The 19889-nt window shown below is 46.2% G+C and overlaps 1 protein-coding gene across 1 annotated transcript in view; it reads right to left on the bottom strand.

Annotated features, from left to right (window-relative positions):
- Nucleotides 1-19889, bottom strand: part of lrguk (leucine-rich repeats and guanylate kinase domain containing) — a gene marked incomplete at both ends in the record, with an annotated part of 70095 nt that overhangs the window by 7526 nt on the left and 42680 nt on the right. The window contains 4 exon segments of the mRNA XM_084330930.1: nucleotides 975-1052; nucleotides 4935-5023; nucleotides 7120-7295; nucleotides 19473-19571. Of these exon segments, the coding sequence (XP_084187056.1) occupies nucleotides 975-1052; nucleotides 4935-5023; nucleotides 7120-7295; nucleotides 19473-19571 (442 nt within the window).

Raw genomic sequence — 19889 nt, forward strand, 5'->3', positions numbered from 1 at the left:
GGAGAAAGAAAGAAAGAAAGAAAGAAAGAAAGAAAGAAAGAAAGAAAGAAAGAAAGAAAGAAAGAAAGAAAGAAAGAAAGAAAGAAAGAAAGAAAGAAAGAAAGAAAGAAAGAAAGAAAGAAAGAAAGACAAAAAGACAGATAGAGAAAGAAAGGAGAAAGAAAGAAAGAAAGAAAGAAAGAAAGAAAGAAAGAAAGAAAGAAAGAAAGAAAGAAAGAAAGAAAGACAAAAAGACAGATAGAGAAAGAAAGGAGAAAGAAAGAAAGAAAGAAAGAAAGAAAGAAAGAAAGAAAGAAAGAAAGAAAGAAAGAAAGAAAGAAAGAAAGAAAGAAAGAAAGAAAGAAAGAAAGAAAGAAAGAAAGAAAGAAAGAAAGAAAGAAAGAAAGAAAGAAAGAAAGAGGGGATGGAAGCTGTCAGGTGGCTTTGTTCACCGCTGAAGAACAGCATCCCTGGCACTCGGTACTAAAGGCCTGTATTGTCTGTGTCTCTCTCACTGATGCAGCTCTGCCTACTGACACTGTCTGATGCAGTGATGACAGCTGCTACTGAGCAGGCATGGAATCTGCCATCAGCGACAGGCAAGAGACAGAAACACACTCACACTGACACATAGACACAGACACACATACCTGTGTCAAATGCCCGTCATAGTAAGTCATCTTTGACGGTGAATAACACCATGCTAACATTGACGAGACGTGAAAAATGTAGGTGCTCATTCAGCACCTTCTTGAGATCAAGTGTACTAAAAATCTAAGCAAATGAATAAAGGGCAGATGATTTACAGGTTTTTTTGTAGATACAGTACTGAATTTTGCCATCCAGACACATGCAATTTGAAATATGAATATAGAATATCAGGCCTATAAACGTTAAACGTGTTCCTGTGTGTGTGTGTGTGTGTGCGTGTGCGTGTGTACGTGTGTGTGTGCTTGTGCGTGTGTGTGTGTACTGGTGTGTACTGGTGAATGTACCTGCTGTCCTCCCTGTGGTCCGGACTGTCTCTGATGGCGAGCTCAGGATCTTGACTCTGATTGGTTGTTGGAGCAGATCTGGTGACAGAAACAGACTATTTCACTATTTCACCTGGGCCCTATTCCCTGTACCCGGATAATTTTCAGCATAGCTTGACTTAAGCCAGACATTTCCGTTCCCCGACGTCGGATTTTCTAAATCGCCATGGTAACAGATCAGAAAGTTTGAACCTGCTCTGGAGCAGGGTTAAGTTCAGTTAGCTGGATGAACCATGGCCACACCCTCGCAAAGAAATGCCAGCTCGCTTCCTGAAATAATTACCACAGTGTAGATCTGCATTATACCATTCTAAATTATGTTTTTGTGCTTCGTTTTCCTAGAGGGGGCTTTTGAAATGTAAAATAATAGACCTAAATGCTGATAATAAATCATATTCAGCCTATAGATTTACTTTGTCCTAAATAATGCACGTCATATTTATACGGATACGGCGCTCGGAGTCGCGATACACACTGCATGTGGTTATTTTAATAACGGATCATTGCAAATGTGAATCCCGCAGGGATATTTTTAATGAATGAAACCTATCGGGCGTTTGGCTCTGATTAGTTTCATATTCTCTGCTGTGGATGTATTTGCTTAACGGAGCGCCCGGATTGTGTTTCATTCAAGCATAAATTGAAGTGTCTATGCGTGGATTGTGGATTATGAATTACGAGGAATCTGAATCTGTGGATTGTTGGATTGTATCACTGTCACTCACACGTTATTGTGATATTGTAACTGGGATTAAAATGACTGATGAGATGCGCTGTTTGATGGATTTGAGAAATTGAATGAGCCGTTGACATTAATGCATTTGAGAAAATGCATTTATCTGTTCAAGCACTGTTATCTGATGATGAACATGTGTCACTGGTATAAACCAAAGGTTAATCAATTCAATGCATATGGATTATGTCCGAAACAGATTAAAACCTGATTAATAGTGAAACTGTATAGCCGGCTCCAAGCCTCTCTCTTATTTCGGGGGTCGCGCCTTGAAAACTGTATTTATATATAAAGTACATGTTACCTAAGCCGAGCGCATACAGTACAGATATCCTCATAAGCATCTATTAATTTGTATCAATTAGATACTCTTTGGGCTTGTTTGTATCTACTTATTCTGAAAGAGTTTAACTAATTATTTTCGCTAGCAATAGATCTCATTCGATTATTCATTCCATTAAGCCTACTGCCATCAGGCACATTTAAAGAAATATAATCTGATTGATTGGGGTAATGAGGGACTTAACATTAGCCTATAGATTATGCATTTAACTTGTCGGCGAGGCTATTGAGCCGTACTGTATTGTACCCATTCTGCAATCTGTTAATAAAGTTTTAAATCAATCAATCAATCAATCAATCAATGCCGTTAGAAAATCTGGATTTCTGCGATCGACACCTGCTGTCTTTTCAGCTGAGGTGGCCGCGCGCACTTATCCTGAGCATCAAGTCTGGTTAGAATTAACGAGACAGAATCCACCTTTGAGGAACAGGGAAAGCATGGATTCAAACATCAGGTTAATTGAATCTGGATAATGGGACTTTTGATCGACTTAGTTGAACCAGGTACGGGGAATAGGGCCCTGGTCAGCTATACAGACTGTCTCACCAGGTAAATAATAAACACAGAGAGGGTCAGCTATACAGACTGTCTCACCAGGTAAATAAACACACAGAGGGTCAGCTATACAGACTGTCTCACCAGGTAAATAAACACACAGAGGGTCAGCTATACAGACTGTCTCACCAGGTAAATAAACACAGAGGGTCAGCTATACAGACTGTCTCACCAGGTAAATAAACACAGTCAGCTATACAGACTGTCTCACCAGGTAAATAAACACACAGAGGGTCAGCTATACAGACTGTCTCACCAGGTAAATAAACACAGTCAGCTATACAGACTGTCTCACCAGGTAAATAAACACAGAGAGGGTCAGCTATACAGACTGTCTCACCAGGTAAATAAACACAGAGAGGGTCAGCTATACAGACTGTCTCACCAGGTAAATAAACACAGAGAGGGTCAGCTATACAGACTGTCTCACCAGGTAAATAAACACAGTGAGGGTCAGCTATACAGACTGTCTCACCAGGTAAATAAACACAGTCAGCTATACAGACTGTCTCACCAGGTAAATAAACACAGTCAGCTATACAGACTGTCTCACCAGGTAAATAAACACACAGAGGGTCAGCTATACAGACTGTCTCACCAGGTAAATAAACACACAGAGGGTCAGCTATACAGACTGTCTCACCAGGTAAATAATAAACACAGAGAGGGTCAGCTATACAGACTGTCTCACCAGGTAAATAAACACAGTCAGCTATACAGACTGTCTCACCAGGTAAATAAACACAGTCAGCTATACAGACTGTCTCACCAGGTAAATAAACACAGTCAGCTATACAGACTGCTTCACCAGGTAAATAAACACAGAGGGTCAGCTATACAGACTGTCTCACCAGGTAAATAAACACAGTGAGGGTCAGCTATACAGACTGTCTCACCAGGTAAATAAACACAGAGGGTCAGCTATACAGACTGTCTCACCAGGTAAATAAACACAGTCAGCTATACAGACTGTCTCACCAGGTAAATAAACACAGTCAGCTATACAGACTGTCTCACCAGGTAAATAAACACAGAGGGTCAGCTATACAGACTGTCTCACCAGGTAAATAAACACAGAGAGGGTCAGCTATACAGACTGTCTCACCAGGTAAATAAACACAGAGGGTCAGCTATACAGACTGTCTCACCAGGTAAATAAACACAGTCAGCTATACAGACTGTCTCACCGGGTAAATAAACACAGTCAGCTATACAGACTGTCTCACCAGGTAAATAAACACAGTCAGCTATACAGACTGTCTCACCAGGTAAATAAACACAGAGGGTCAGCTATACAGACTGTCTCACCAGGTAAATAAACACAGAGGGTCAGCTATACAGACTGTCTCACCAGGTAAATAAACACAGAGGGTCAGCTATACAGACTGTCTCACCAGGTAAATAAACAGTGTCCTGAGGGTCAGTTAGTCACAATTCATTGGGATTTTGTCTTTTCTATAGTGTTTGATATGACATCTATACATTTATTCATCAACAACAACTGAAATGAAGAGAACGTGTAATAATCTGTTGATTTAAAGTTAATTTAACAGATAGTCGCAACAGACTGTTTCAGACTGGTAGGCAGGGACTACAGATTCCACATTTACATTGATGTGGAAACTGAAGATGTTCATTAATGTGCACTGTCCCTGGATAAAAAAATAAATAAACAAACTTAAACTTAATTTCAATGCAGCTTGTGTTGTCTTCAATGGGAGCCTGTTACAGAAGTGTGTGTTCTGTTGTAATACTGACATACAATGTAATCCTTGACCATATTCACACAGTGGCCATTTTACTGTTGTCATGCTCAGGTTGGGATTTCTCTCCAACCTGAAAATCCCAACCCGAGCATGACATAACAGCAAAATGGCCGCTGTGTAAATAATAGCCAAATCCCTATACTAGGTCAAACCACGATGTACACCAATTTCAGCCACACACTCATTAATTCATACACACACACACTACTTCTAGCCTCTTCTCTTTTTATTTATTAATTCATTAACGTATAATGTTCTGAACAAACTGATTTCATAACAATGTAAATGAGGGTAATACTGCAAAACATTTAAAATTTTTAAAACTCTAAGGACCTCTGTCTTTTCTTAGCCAGTAGTTTGGCTAAAATAATCTGGACACCTGCCACTTAAGCTTCAAGGTTAAAGATGACCCAGAATAAAGCCTTCAGAGGGCGAGACATCCTCCAATCACACAAGTCATTTGGCTCGAATGTGAGTGTCCCCTCCAATCAGGGGCTGGAGTGCACACTAGTTAGGGCACCTACCTTTTGAAGAGGTCCATGTAGGCCCCTGGACTCTGCTCTGCTAGAGCCTGACGCACACCCTGCTCACGTCTCCTGATGGAGGCTAGCTCCTGGGGGGGGGGGGGGGGGGGAGATAGAGAGAGAGGGGGGGGGAAAGAGATAAAGAGAGTGATAGAAGGATAATAAAGAGATAGAGAGAGAGAAAGAGAGGGAGAGGGAGAGAAGGAGAGAGAGGGGGGGGAGATAAAGAGAGAGAGGGGGGGAGAGAGAGATAAAGAGAGTGATAGAAAGATAATAAAGTGATAGAAAGAGAGAAAGAGAGGGAGAGAAAGAGAGAGAGGGGGGGGACAAAGAGATAAGAGAGAGAGAGAGAGAGAGAGAGAGAGAGAGAGAGAGAGAGAGAGAGAGAGAGAGAGAGAGAGAGAGAGAGAGAGCGAGGGGGGGGGAAGAGAAAGAGATAAAGAGAGAGATAGAAAGATAATAAAGAAATAGAGAGAGAGAAAGAGAGGGAGAGGGAGATAAAGAGAAAGAGAGAGAAAGAGAGAGGGGGGTAGAGAGGTGAGGGGAGTGAATACGACGCAGAGAGAAAGGGAGACAGAGAGAGAGGGAGATGGAGAGAGAAATGGAGAGGGAGAGAGAGAGAGAGGTAAGGTAAAGATAAAACGAGATACAACAAGCGCTGAAAGAGGGACTGAGAGATCATTGTTGAAATAAGAGCAGAGGCAGTAATCTGTACTGAGACTGTTGATGAGTTGACTAATCAGTCATTAGGGCCTTAAAGGGGACATGCATTGCTATTCCTAGCACTATTTGGGCAACTTGCCACAATTCTTGTGAGTCTATGGAACACCCCTGTAAGGTTTTATTCAAAAAAATGCATTGTTTTATATTTCTAATCAAGAGAGGGAGAGAGAGAGAGAGAGAGAGAGAGAGAGAGAGAGAGAGAGAGAGAGAGAGAGAGAGAGAGAGAGAGAGACAGAGACAGAGACAGAGACAGAGACACGGAGCACTGTGTAAACAAAGCTGCGTGTGTGAGATAAGCAGGTCCCCTTCTATGCAGTACAACCACAGAGCCAATTGGATCACTATCCGCTTCCCCAGCGCCACGTGACGTCACAATGAGAGTCAAATCAGAATGACCTAATTAACTGGAGCAGGAAATGGTCTGACCTGAATGATAGCAATCCGCCAATATGGTATTTAGAGACACAGACACATTGATACTAACTCCTATTACTATAATACAATGCTAGACACTGAAAAAAGCCATTTATAATGCACGTCACCTTTAAGTCATTTTTAATGATTTTCACAGTGTGTGGGTCATTCGAGGATTATCGTGCGCAGCTCTGGCATAACGTTATTATAAGATAAGATATTCCTTTATTGATCCCCTTGGGGAAATCATAGCAGCATGGGGGAGGGGAGGTACAGGTAATCTAGAAATACATAGATATAAGCAATACAATTAGATTTGAATAGAAAAATGAGAAATAAACAGTGTAAACAAATATTTGTTATGTGTTAATAAGTTGTTTATGTTTACTACATTATGTTATGTAGTTAATAAGTTGTTTATGTTAACTACATTATGTTATGTAGTTAATAAGTTGTTTATGTTAACTACATTATGTTATGTAGTTAATAAGTTGTTTATGTTAACTACATTATGTTATGTAGTTAATACGTTGTTTATGTTATGTGGTTAATAAGTTGTTTATGTTACATTATGTTGTTATGTAGTTAATAAGTTGTTTATGTTTACTACATTATGTTGTTATGTAGTTAATACATTGTTTGTTTACTACATTATTACATTATGTTATGTAGTTAATACGTTGTTTATGTTAACTACATTATGTTATGCAGTTAATAAGTTGTTTATGTTAACTACATTATGTTATGTAGTTAATAAGTTGCTTATGTTTACTACATTATGTTGTTATGTAGTTAATACGTTGTTTGTTTACTACATTATGTTATGTAGTTAATGTTCTAATAAGCACTTTACTGTTACATTTGCACTCTGGTTGGATGCCAAACCTCTTTTCTGTACTTGTGCTGTATAATGACAATACATTTGAATCTAATCTAATCTAAAGTAAATCCACTGTTCATGTTTACATAAAGTTCATGTTTACTAATCTAATCTTTGTTTACTCCCAGCTGTCATGTCTATATGAGTCTAATCTTCATGTGTACTCACAGCGGAGGTCTTGGGAGGGCTGATCTGTGTGTGGACCTTGTCGTGGTAGGTTCTACAGTCGGGGTCTGAAGGGTCCAGAACCGGGGCTGAGCGGGACTTGAAGGCTGATGCGGGACGCAAGCCTGTCCGGCCAGACGGGGCGGAGGTCGGCCTGTTCTCTGGCGTGGGCTCGGAGTCTGACAGAGAGGACACACACACCCATGTTATACACACAACTAACTGATCAGACCAGGAAATCAGCAAAACATTTCAATTGTGTTAAAGCAACACGCCAACATTTTGGGAAATACACTTACCGTCTTCTCCAGAGAGAGGCAAGAAGATAGATACCAGTTTCCTCTATGTGCGTTCAGTAGAAAGCTATCTGGCTGCATGTTAGCCTAGCTTAGCACAATGAATGGAAGCGGACAGTGCCGGTTAGTCTAGGCATTGTCCAACTAACACCTCTCCCGAAGGCTAACCGGCACTGTCCACTTCCATTCATTGTGCTAAGCTAGGCTAATGTGTAGCCAGATAGAGAGGAAACTGGTATCTATCTTCTCCACAAGTCATTTGATTGACAGGAACTGGCTTGAGCTGGGTAGTGTAGTTTTTCAAAATTCCAACGCCATTCCAAAGCCCTGGGTCTCCTCATATGACTACAAACTAAATGGCTGCGGGCATTTTGTTCCGTCGATATTCACTAGTTTCTGAATACATTTCCAGAACTAATATTTCACTAATAACACTTTAACCTATTGGTAAATGTTGTGAAGGATCAGATTAAACCGAATATATATATTTATTTATATATATATATTTAATAGTATTTGTATATCGTTTGATATCCCCTGTATATTCCTTGTACAATATGCACTGAATATCCCTTTAGTCTACTAAACAGCCCATAATAGTTTCATTCTACCATTGGACGAGAACCTGGCGCCAGCAGCCATACCCCTAGGTTCAAGTTCAATCGTGCCGCCCAACATGTCGTGGCAAGCCCGGTTCCGCGTAGGAATACGTCTGGCGAAATACGAATGGTACTATTTGTTCACAGCGCATATATATATGGCGCAAGTAAAGTAGAACTTTCTTTTAGTCCATTAGTTCTTTACCCTCCAACCGAGTAACAGACGCGAAGCCTCACCCACGACGCACGTGTGGTGCAGTAAGGCCTACTTGGCCTCAGAATAGGCATTGAGATATCGTGTGGATTAATAGTTGAATTGTCATAGTTTGGCACTATACCGTCGAGTTGGACGTATTTCTATTAAGCTAATAATAGTCTATTATGTATGGTGCATCGTTCGGTTAGAGTTATAAAGTTATCAGTACCCCCATCGTTCCTGACGTTATCTGGAGTCTTAACCAGGCTGGGCAGACCACTAGTGGTGCTTGCATCCGAGGAGCTCCGGGCCAGGACGAGGAGACCTGTACATTGGATTACTTTACCCGGACGACGGCGAGCCTTCCACGGCTTGGATTATGCTTTGGGTGCTTTGATTATTCCATGGATAACGGCCAACACTGCTGAGTGTTGGAACTACCCCCCGGAGAGGAGTCCAGGTGAGACGGCGCTCTACACCAGTGAGGTCGCCTCACGTCTCTCCGTTGTGGACCGGCAGCTACCGTCCACCAGAGGGTCCAGCTGTATTCATCTGCGGACCGAGGTTCTGTGGGCACCGTGTTCAAGACTTTGAATTCTCCCAAGAAATCGTCGGCCATAGGCCTGCCACGATAACAAATTTTGCTGGGCGATTAATTGCCCCCGAAAATATCGCGATAAGCGATATTATTGCGACCGGTTAGAGATTTTTTTTTTGAGACATTTATTTCCCAAAACTTTTATTTTGAAGCCCACCGCTCCGTCTTTTCCGGTGTTTTAGACTTTTATTTTGAAGCCCACCGACCGGACCGGAAGTATTGTTGTTATTATCCTAGCTTGCTGATGCTGCTGGTGGACTGGGGCCAGCTAACGTTAGCTTGCTGATGCTACTACTACTTCGACATGCTGCTAATGGGCTGGGGCCAGCTAACGTTAGCTTGCTGATGCTGCTGGTAGATCGACATGCTGCTAGTGGACTGGGGCCAGCTAACGTTAGCTTGCTGATGCTGCTGGTAGATCGACATGCTGCTAGTGGACTGGGGCCAGCTAACGTTAGCTTGCTGATGCTACTAGTAGATCGACATGAGCTAATGATAAAACAAATGTTGAGATTGTTGGTGAACAACTAACTTTAAGTTAGTTTTAACGTTAGCTACTAACGTTAAAACGCTAACGTTACACTACAAATAACGCTACTTGGTTAAAAGGAGCAACACTTAGTAGTAGTTAAGCTATGTGGTGTTGCCCCACGGAGCTCCTGTGCTGTGCTCTCTGCTCTGTAGTAAAGCCAGCGGCCCGCCTCCCAACACGGACAGTGACTGACAAGGGGCACTGGTTCCGCCTCATTAAAACAAACGCGCAAATAGCAATTAATCGCGCCCGTCAAAATCATTGCATTAATTTTAATTATCGCGGCAATTAATCGATTTATTGCTTATCGCGGCAGGCCTAGTCGGCCAGATGGGATACCGCCAGCGGCTCTTCTAACCCCCCCCTCCTACTGTCTTACAACCAGCGGGACCCCCCCCCCCCTTAGTGTATCCAGCTATAATCATTTAAGTACCATCGCTATAGTTCCCTAAAGAACCAGGTTGTATACTTACTCCCTGCGTAACCAGAGATTGGACATTCAATGTTGATTTACCTACGAATACTCATTTGCCATACAAGTGCATTTCAAATCATAAATGTCATCAAGTGAACGTTGTATATACCCTTTGCTATATAAAATATTCGATTTGTACATTTGTGTGGACTTCGTTTCATCAGGTGGGAAAGTGTTCATCATATTTATATCATGTACTGGATGGCCAGAAGTTAAAGTACAAGAGGTAGTGGTTTAATACCATACTTATCAATACAGTCAGGGAATTGTACCCCTCAGTTACAATTGGTCCTTCGAGCCGGAGGGTAACTAGTGTAATATTAATATAGTGTTATTAATATTAAAATGGCCTATGATGAACACTCCACGAAACGGTCCTCCTAACGTAGAACGCCCGCGGCGCAGACGACAGACACCTCAGTACTTAGAGGATTACGCTGTCAGTCAACTACCTAGCCTTCGACAAACGGTAAACGCGGTAAAAGTAGAAAGTAAAATTATGTCTGACCTTAACGACCAGGTTTCCCCGACCACAGAGGCCCCAGTAGGTTCTAATGTAACTGACCAAGCTCACGGTGGGGACCAGGAGGGAGCTGACATGCCTTTACCCCCCGCCAATCCCGAAGAAGTAGTCCCCGACCAGCCCCGGGAGGAAGACAACCCTACAGAGAGAGAACTCTGCACGGAAGAAGAGGAGGAGAGCGCCGAGGAAATAGAGCTCCAGGACTCCCCAACGAGTACACCCAGGAGCGGCTCACCCAGGAGCGGCTCACCTCCACAACCGCCTTCCCCCAGCGAAGCGGAGAGGATGCTACAACAGGCGTTCCTCGTCAGCCTGACAGCCTCTACCGAACGCGATCGACTTCAGGGTGAACGCGATCGTCTCCAAGCACAGACGCTTAGCGAGCGCGAACAACTCCAAGCGCAACAACGGAGCGAAGAAGAGCGCATACGCCTGGAGATGAGACGCCTTCAGACGGAAGAGAATATGGCAAGAGACCGAGCAGACACCCAGCGTGCCGCTGCCGGTGCCCAAAGAGACGCAGAGCGCGAACTCGCTCTCATCCAGCGCGAAGCCGAGCGCGACAGACTACAAGCCGAGCGCGACAAGCTACAAGCGCAACTAATGGAGCAGCTGATCCTCAAGGCAACACCCTCTCCCTCCGCCAGGGGTTCAAGGAACTCGTCGAGACAACAGTCAAGGGCAGCGTCTCCTAACCGAGCAAGCGACCCTGAACTTGACCAACAGACCGAGCCTATACCCCCCGCAGACCCCCTTCCCAGACCGGTCCAAGCGAGACCCAGCTACAAGGAAGGAGCGGCATACACTGCGGAGAAGCTAAATAAACGACTACAGGATCTGGAAGACCTGATAGAGGAAGAAGAGGGAGAGGAGGAGAACCAAGCCCGACGACAGCACAGTACTCCACCGGACCAGGAGGTCCAGTACAGCCCAGGCTATACCCCCGCGGCGCTGCGCTACAGACCCCCGACTCTATTCACGGGTGAGCACGACGCACGACCAGCCCCGAGGAATAGCACCTGGACCAGCGGGCCATGGTACCCTGTCGGTACCAGCCCACAGAGAGGCGCAAGAGGGGACTCGCCTAGGAGGTCTCTCCCCCAACGCTCGCCGATGTATCAGCCATCCACGGCGTCATACATTGCCACGCCGTCGTTTCCAGACTTCACCTATGAGAATCGAGCACAGTACACGGAGCTCCGGATGTGCTTAGAGACAATGATGGTGGATGTCGCTGATGAACGCCACAAGTATGCAATATTACTGAAGTACCTGAAAGTACCGCGAGCGCACAATATAGCGCTAGCCTATGCCACCTCTACGACCCCATACACCGCGGCCCTAGCAGCGCTGGACCAGAGATATGGACGTATATGGGATTACGTAATCCAAGAGATAAGGCATATTGATCGCCTACCCCCAGCAACAGACAATCGCTCATTAGACGACCTGTCAATCAAAGTGCAGTCCCTGGTAGGGATGCTGGGAGCGCAACGGGAAAAGGGCATGCATGAGCTATACGCCAACTCTAACGTCGAGAGGATTTTGGAGAAGCTGCCACCCGCAAGACAAGAGCGTTTTAGGCGGCAGAGAGACTACCGGGATCCTAACGGCCCCGAACCATCCCTCCTTGATCTAGCCAACTTCCTGGCGAGAGAAGTCAGCAGCTTACGACTGGATACGTTCGGGCGGAGCACGCCAAGCTCCAGAGAGGGACCCAGGAGAATAAATGATGGAAGAAGATCGGTGACTGTCATGCACCAATCAGAGTCAGTACCGAGCAGTAAGAGCCACAGTACCCCCTCGAGAAAAGAGAAGTGGAAGATGGTGTGCCCCTACTGTGAGAAAGAACACTGGCTGTCACAATGTGACCTGTTCACAAAGATGAATGCAGAAGAAGTGAGTCAATGGATAAAGTCCAACAGGCGCTGTTACCGATGTGCGCGCAGTCACATGGCAGCCGAATGCCGCCTAAAGAAAAGGTGCAGTCGGTGCGACGGAGCCCATCTAGATATACTACACGACAGTAACAGAAGACGGCCTTCACCTGCACCATCGAGCGGCACCAAGGCAAGTGTCATGTACATTGACCCCGCCAGCAGCAGCGGCGCCCAAGTGCTCTTAAAGGTAGTCCGTGTGACATTGAGCTACCAAGATAAAGTCATGGACACTTACGCCGTCCTTGATGACGGGTCAGAGAAGACCCTTCTGCTCGCGTCCGCTGCGGCCCAGCTGGGACTGCGGGGGAGCGAGAACCAAATGACGATTCGGACAATAAGAAGAGATTTAAAGACGATAAAGGGCGAGCATGTCTCCTTCACTATCGCAGCAAACGGGCAGCCAGAGCGACGGTATAGGATTACAAATGCTTTCACCAGCCAAGAAATAGGACTATCGCAGTACACCTACCCCATCGCCAAGTTGATGGATAAATATGTGCACCTGCGTCAACTACCTATCCCGCTCATAGACGGCGCTACCCCGACCCTGCTGATAGGCTCCGACCATGCAGAACTCATAGTCCCGATTGACCGGGTCCATACAGGACCCCGAGGCTGTCCTGCAGCAGTCGAGACCCACCTAGGGTGGACACTACAAGGCCCCCTCGCTAAATCTCTCAACCGAACAGCAGCCACTAGCTGCCTCCACTCCAGAACGACAGAAGAAGACACCACTCTCCTGCAGCATGTCGAGAGGCTATGGACACTAGAGACAATGCCCTTTAAGAACGAAAAGAAAGATATTCGTTCTAAAGAAGACATTTACGCCATCAACCTACTCGAGCAAGGGACAAAGAGAGTCACAGTCGGCGGAGTGATGAGATACGCAACTCCACTCCTGAGGCGAGAGGGAATGCCCACCTTTCACGCAAAGAAAGACGCCACGGAGCGCTATCTATTGAACACGGAGCGGCGCCTAGCCAAAGACCCCGCTCAAGAGGGTGTGTACCGCGCTGAGATTGAGAAGCTAATCACAGCGGGACACGTGACAAAGATTGACATTAAAGAGGCCGATCAGACGACCGAATCATGGTACGTGCCGCATCACAAGGTCCACCACAACGGCAAGGATCGCATTGTGTTTAACTGCAGCTACCAGATCGGATCCCAAAATCTGAATAAAGAGCTCTTGCCCGGCCCCACACTCGGCCCCTCCCTACTAGGCGTGCTACTGCGCTTCCGCCAGGACAAGGTGGCTATCAGCGGGGATATCAAAGGGATGTTCCTGCAGGTGAGACTAGTGGAGGAGGACAAGCCCCTGCTGCGGTTCCTATGGAGAGAGAGGATCGGAGATGAGAACCCAGCCATCTACCAGTGGGAAGTACTCCCCTTCGGAACCACATGCAGCCCGTGCTGTGCTACATTTGCACTACAGAAACACGTCGCAGAGGACCCAGCAGCAGATGAAGAGGTCCGACACAGTGTGAAGAACAGTTTCTACGTGGACAACTGTTTACAAAGCGTTTCGACTCAAGAAGAAGGCGAGGCTCTCCTAATCAAGCTACGCGCCTCCCTGATCAAAGGCGGCTTTGATCTCAGGCAGTGGGCCAGCAGTGACCCGCACGTATTGCGCAGCCTCTCCCCCGCGGACAAGGCTGCCAGCAGCGAGACCTGGATGGCGACCATCCCAGGAGAAGCCCCAGAAATGACACTAGGACCAGTCTGGCGCTTCAAAACAGACTCGCTCCACTATAGACACAAACCCCTGACTCCAGAGCAGGGAAGGTCGACGGCGACACCGACCACCAGACGGAGTGTGTACAGAACACTCGCCAGACAATATGACCCGTTGGGATGTATTCTACCTTACACCACCAGGGCAAAGATGATTGTACGAGCACTATGGGACAAGGACCAGGGCTGGGACGACCCAATACCCGCACACCTTGCCTCAACATGGAGAGTGGGAGACGGAACTCCGCTCACTCCCAGGCGTCAATATACGCCGCAGCTACTTCCCATCCACAGTGAGGCCAGAGACATGCAAGATTGATCTACACGTCTTCAGCGACGCCTCCGAAGTAGCCTATGGATCGGTGGCCTACTTGCGTGCCCAAGAGAAGGGAGGAAAGATACACACTGCTTTCATCCTGGCTCGCTCAAGAATAGCCCCACGAAAGCAACAATCTATCCCGCGTCTAGAGCTCTGCGCAGCCCTAGCAGGAGCGCATCTAGCCACGTTAATCCAACGTGAACTCACCATTCCGGTGCACAGAACAATCTTGTGGTCAGATTCCACGACAGTACTCACATGGATCAAGTCTGATTCATGCAGATACAAAGTCTTCGTGGGAGTCAGAGTCACCGAGATTCAAGAGTTAACAGAAGCAGCGAGCTGGCGGTATGTGGACACCAAACACAACCCAGCTGACGTCATCACCCGGGGAATGTCTCTGGATGACCTCACCCGTCGCAACATCTACAGTGACGGACCAGAATTCCTCAAGCTCCCGGAAGAAGAGTGGCCTACGCCCACCCCACGGGAAGCAAGTAAAGAGGAGGCTGAGAACAAGAAACCTATGTTCTGTGGACTGAGCACAGTCGCCTCCACAGACCCCAACATAGATGACTGCATTACCCTACAGAGTGCGCAACTAAAGACATTCCTGTGGCACCACCCAGAGAGTCAGTCCACCACTGACATTTCAGCAGCTGACTACGAAGAAGCAGAACTTCTTCTACTACAACGAGCCCAGAGAGACTCGTTCCCCGATGAGCTAGACTGTCTACAGGGAGGAAAGCCCGTCCCATCAGACAGCAGACTGCTCCACCTGGCACCCGAGAGTGACGCCCATAATCTCATCAGAGTGGGTGGTCGCCTGCGGAGAGCCCCCGATCTACCGGATGACATCAAGTACCCGATAGTCTTGAACAGCCGACACAAGGTCACAGAGCTGATCATAAAGAAATACGACGAGGATGTACACCACGCAGGAGCAGAGAGAGTCTTCGCGGAGATCAGACGTCGCTATTGGATACTTCAAGGAAGAGAAGCGGTGCGACGCTTCCAGCGAACCTGTCTAGACTGCCGAAAGTGGCGCGCGTAGCCCAGCATACCACGGATGGCTGACTTACCCCCCTGTCGCCTCCGACTCGGCGACAAGCCATTCCACTCCACAGGCATGGACTGTTTTGGCCCGTTGTATATAAAGAGAGGAAGAGGAACCGAGAAGCGGTGGGGTATTGTATTCAAATGCATGACCACCAGAGCGATACATATCGAGCTCCTTCCGACCATGAGCACAGACTCATTCCTTATGGCCTTCCGAAGATTCACATCACGGAAAGGAAAACCGTCTACATTGTTGTCTGATCACGGGACAAACTTCAAAGGCGGAGAAAGAGAGCTGAGAGAGAGCTTCCAAGCTATGGGCCCAGAACTTAAGACCCACCTCGCTCCATCCCAGATTGACTTCCAGTTTAATCCCCCGAACGCACCCCACTTCGGTGGAACCTGGGAACGAGAAGTACGTTCTATAAAGACAGCCCTGTACGCCGTGCTTGGGGCCCAGACTGTGGCGGAGGAAGTCCTAATGACAGTCCTCACGGAGATCGAGGGAGTATTGAACTCAAAACCCCTCGGTTACGTCTCCAGTGATGTAGCAGATGTCGACCCAGTCACCCCCAACACACTCTTAATGGGGCGGCTGGACCCCGCGCTACCCCAGACAATGTACAGGCCTGAAGAAGCGAACGGCCGAAGAATGTGGAGGTACAGTCAAGTACTAGCTGACAAGTTTTGGAGCAGCTTCCTACTCCACTACCTACCGTCTCTACAGACCCGCCAGAAGTGGGTAAAAGAGAGAGACAATTTGACAGAAGGAACAGTCGTCATGATTATCGACCAGTCACTACCCAGAGCTATGTGGCCGGCTGGCCGCGTAAGCAAAGTGATCACCGGTGCCGATGGCAAGGTCCGAGCAGCTGAAGTACTCGCCCAAGGGCGAACTTACACACGACCCGTGGCGAGGCTAATAGAACTGCCCCGACTCCCAGATACTATCGATGATGACCATGACCCCATGACTTTGTGAGTTGACTGACCCTTACAGCGGACCTTGAGTGGTAGACAGTGCGGTTAATCTGTCTCTGCTTAGCTAATTAGGTGGGACTAATTAGGGGGCGGCTGTTGTGAAGGATCAGATTAAACCGAATATATATATTTATTTATATATATATATTTAATAGTATTTGTATATCGTTTGATATCCCCTGTATATTCCTTGTACAATATGCACTGAATATCCCTTTAGTCTACTAAACAGCCCATAATAGTTTCATTCTACCATTGGACGAGAACCTGGCGCCAGCAGCCATACCCCTAGGTTCAAGTTCAATCGTGCCGCCCAACATGTCGTGGCAAGCCCGGTTCCGCGTAGGAATACGTCTGGCGAAATACGAATGGTACTATTTGTTCACAGCGCATATATATATGGCGCAAGTAAAGTAGAACTTTCTTTTAGTCCATTAGTTCTTTACCCTCCAACCGAGTAACAGACGCGAAGCCTCACCCACGACGCACGTGTGGTGCAGTAAGGCCTACTTGGCCTCAGAATAGGCATTGAGATATCGTGTGGATTAATAGTTGAATTGTCATAGTTTGGCACTATACCGTCGAGTTGGACGTATTTCTATTAAGCTAATAATAGTCTATTATGTATGGTGCATCGTTCGGTTAGAGTTATAAAGTTATCAGTACCCCCATCGTTCCTGACGTTATCTGGAGTCTTAACCAGGCTGGGCAGACCACTAGTGGTGCTTGCATCCGAGGAGCTCCGGGCCAGGACGAGGAGACCTGTACATTGGATTACTTTACCCGGACGACGGCGAGCCTTCCACGGCTTGGATTATGCTTTGGGTGCTTTGATTATTCCATGGATAACGGCCAACACTGCTGAGTGTTGGAACTACCCCCCGGAGAGGAGTCCAGGTGAGACGGCGCTCTACACCAGTGAGGTCGCCTCACGTCTCTCCGTTGTGGACCGGCAGCTACCGTCCACCAGAGGGTCCAGCTGTATTCATCTGCGGACCGAGGTTCTGTGGGCACCGTGTTCAAGACTTTGAATTCTCCCAAGAAATCGTCGGCCAGATGGGATACCGCCAGCGGCTCTTCTAACCCCCCCCTCCTACTGTCTTACAACCAGCGGGACCTCCCCCCCCCCCCTTAGTGTATCCAGCTATAATCATTTAAGTACCATCGCTATAGTTCCCTAAATAACCAGGTTGTATACTTACTCCCTGCGTAACCAGAGATTGGACATTCAATGTTGATTTACCTACGAATACTCATTTGCCATACAAGTGCATTTCAAATCATAAATGTCATCAAGTGAACATTGTATATACCCTTTGCTATATAAAATATTCTATTTGTACATTTGTGTGGACTTTGTTTCATCAGGTGGGAAAGTGTTCATCATATTTATATCATGTACTGGATGGCCAGAAGTTAAAGTACAAGAGGTAGTGGTTTAATACCATACTTATCAATACAGTCAGGGAATTGTACCCCTCAGTTACAGTAAACAAACGTATTGCTGAAAATATACACTATGGCTGCCGTTTTGACAGGGTTAGGGTCTTTACTCTTGGCTACATTTGAAAAGAAAAACGCAACATTAATTCATATAGTCTGTAGAGATGGATTTAGGGCATGATGTCATTTGCAGGTCACCACCGGACCGCTCGTGCTTAACACATTGGCCGCCAACATCGCTGTACAGCGTTTTTTAGATCAATATTTAATATTTTCGCCATGGCATTCATAATTCATCCACCCAACCCCCGATGCCCTAGCGGGACCCTAGATGGGACTGCAACGGCTCAATACCACCGCCTGGTGGATGGTCGGGCGAGTTACACTCTCGCAAAAACCGGAAGTGTCATCGGTGCATCGAGGAAATTCCTCCGGCAGTCACATCTCGCTACGGGACTCCTGACAGACACTATAGTACATATGGATCGCTTTCTAAACTTAATAATCGATATGATTTCGGTGTTTATTGCGCCATACAAACCGGAAATGGACCTAGGTGATCGGTGTCGAATAATTGGGATCTTTCACCGCCAGTCTCATCGGCCCACGGTAAGAGAACAGTAACGTTATTTTCAGCCCGATTGTTTATTCATTTCACTGCAAACCATCTGATCAATATATCACCCGGATACTACATAAAGCCGTTACTGATGATCAAGGAATTATAAACGACCCCCCCCCCCCTTTCCTCCACGCATGATGAAGCATAATGTATACCGATCATATACATTTGAATTTTTTAATATAGCGTGTATAGGAAAGAAACGCCAATCGATAATCTATCATATGCGTTTGGGCCTATAACTAACATTTTTGGAATTACAGCAGAAAAGATTAAAAACATACTTATATTCTCGAAGGTATTAACACAACAATGTATGAATGAAAAAGTATAACGTTCCCACATCCTGAACGATAGATAATCGATGTTGAATGGGCCATAGTAATGTCAATATAGCAATAAAATTTAAAAAGTTATAGCCCTGCAAAGAAGGTAAACATCTCCATAGGCTTTTAACGGTGGCAGAGAGGGGTATGAGATGGGCACAACCCCGGGCGGTCAATGTGTTAAGAGTTTAAAATGTTAAAAAGCCTGTTGGCAGGGGCGCCAGGGTGGCGCACCACGTAACGCACTGTAGTGCAACGCGGCCGTCCCGGGTTCGACTCCTGGACCCGGCGACCTTTGCCGAATGTCTTCCCCCATCTCTCTCCCATCCTTCCTCTCTGCCCGACTTGTATCCGAAATAAAGCAATAAAATGCCGAAAACAACCATAAAAAAAAAAAGAAAAGCCTGTTGGCCAAGATCCCTAACAACCAATTACACACACACACACACATACACACACACACAATACTTGGGACACCTCATCCAGGCTGTCCTTCAAGTGGTAAACAGTAAATACTACTTGGGAACTCAAGAGATGTGAGAAGTTCCCCCGGGTTTCTACTCCAGAAACCCAACGTCACTGACGCAGAAACGTCAACAAACAACGTGTAGAAGGAATGACGCGTTTGTTTTGAATTAAGACAAAGATGTCAGCACTGAAGTGATTCTCATTTCAACATTTGAAATGTAAACGATCTCCCAGAGGCTACTTGCAGGAGGTGTGGTCTGGGGTGGTGCCCTCACGTTGATCCTCTAGACCCAGGTACTCCTGGACCACCTGCCTCAGGGTCTGGAAGGCCTCTTCCATCGTATCTATAGAGAAACAAACATACACAGATTCACTTACACACATGCAGATTCACTTACACACACATTGTGCTTACTTTGATCTTTAACCCTTTCACTGCCACACTACAAAACGGTTAACCCTTTCACCGTCGGTAGTGTGATAGTAAAGGGTTAACCTTCTGTAGTGTGGCAGTGAAAGGGTTAACATTTATGCGGCTACATTGATCCACCGTATCGGTTCGTCTACGTCTGTTTTTAATTCATTTTCAATGACTAGCATCCATTTGTTGGACCAACAGAGTTGACGATCAATGTAGCTGTACATAGCGGATCAATGTAGCT

Source organism: Notolepis coatsorum (genome assembly GCF_963971535.1).
Source record: "Notolepis coatsorum genome assembly, chromosome: 15".
Classification (NCBI taxonomy): domain Eukaryota; kingdom Metazoa; phylum Chordata; class Actinopteri; order Aulopiformes; family Paralepididae; genus Notolepis; species Notolepis coatsorum.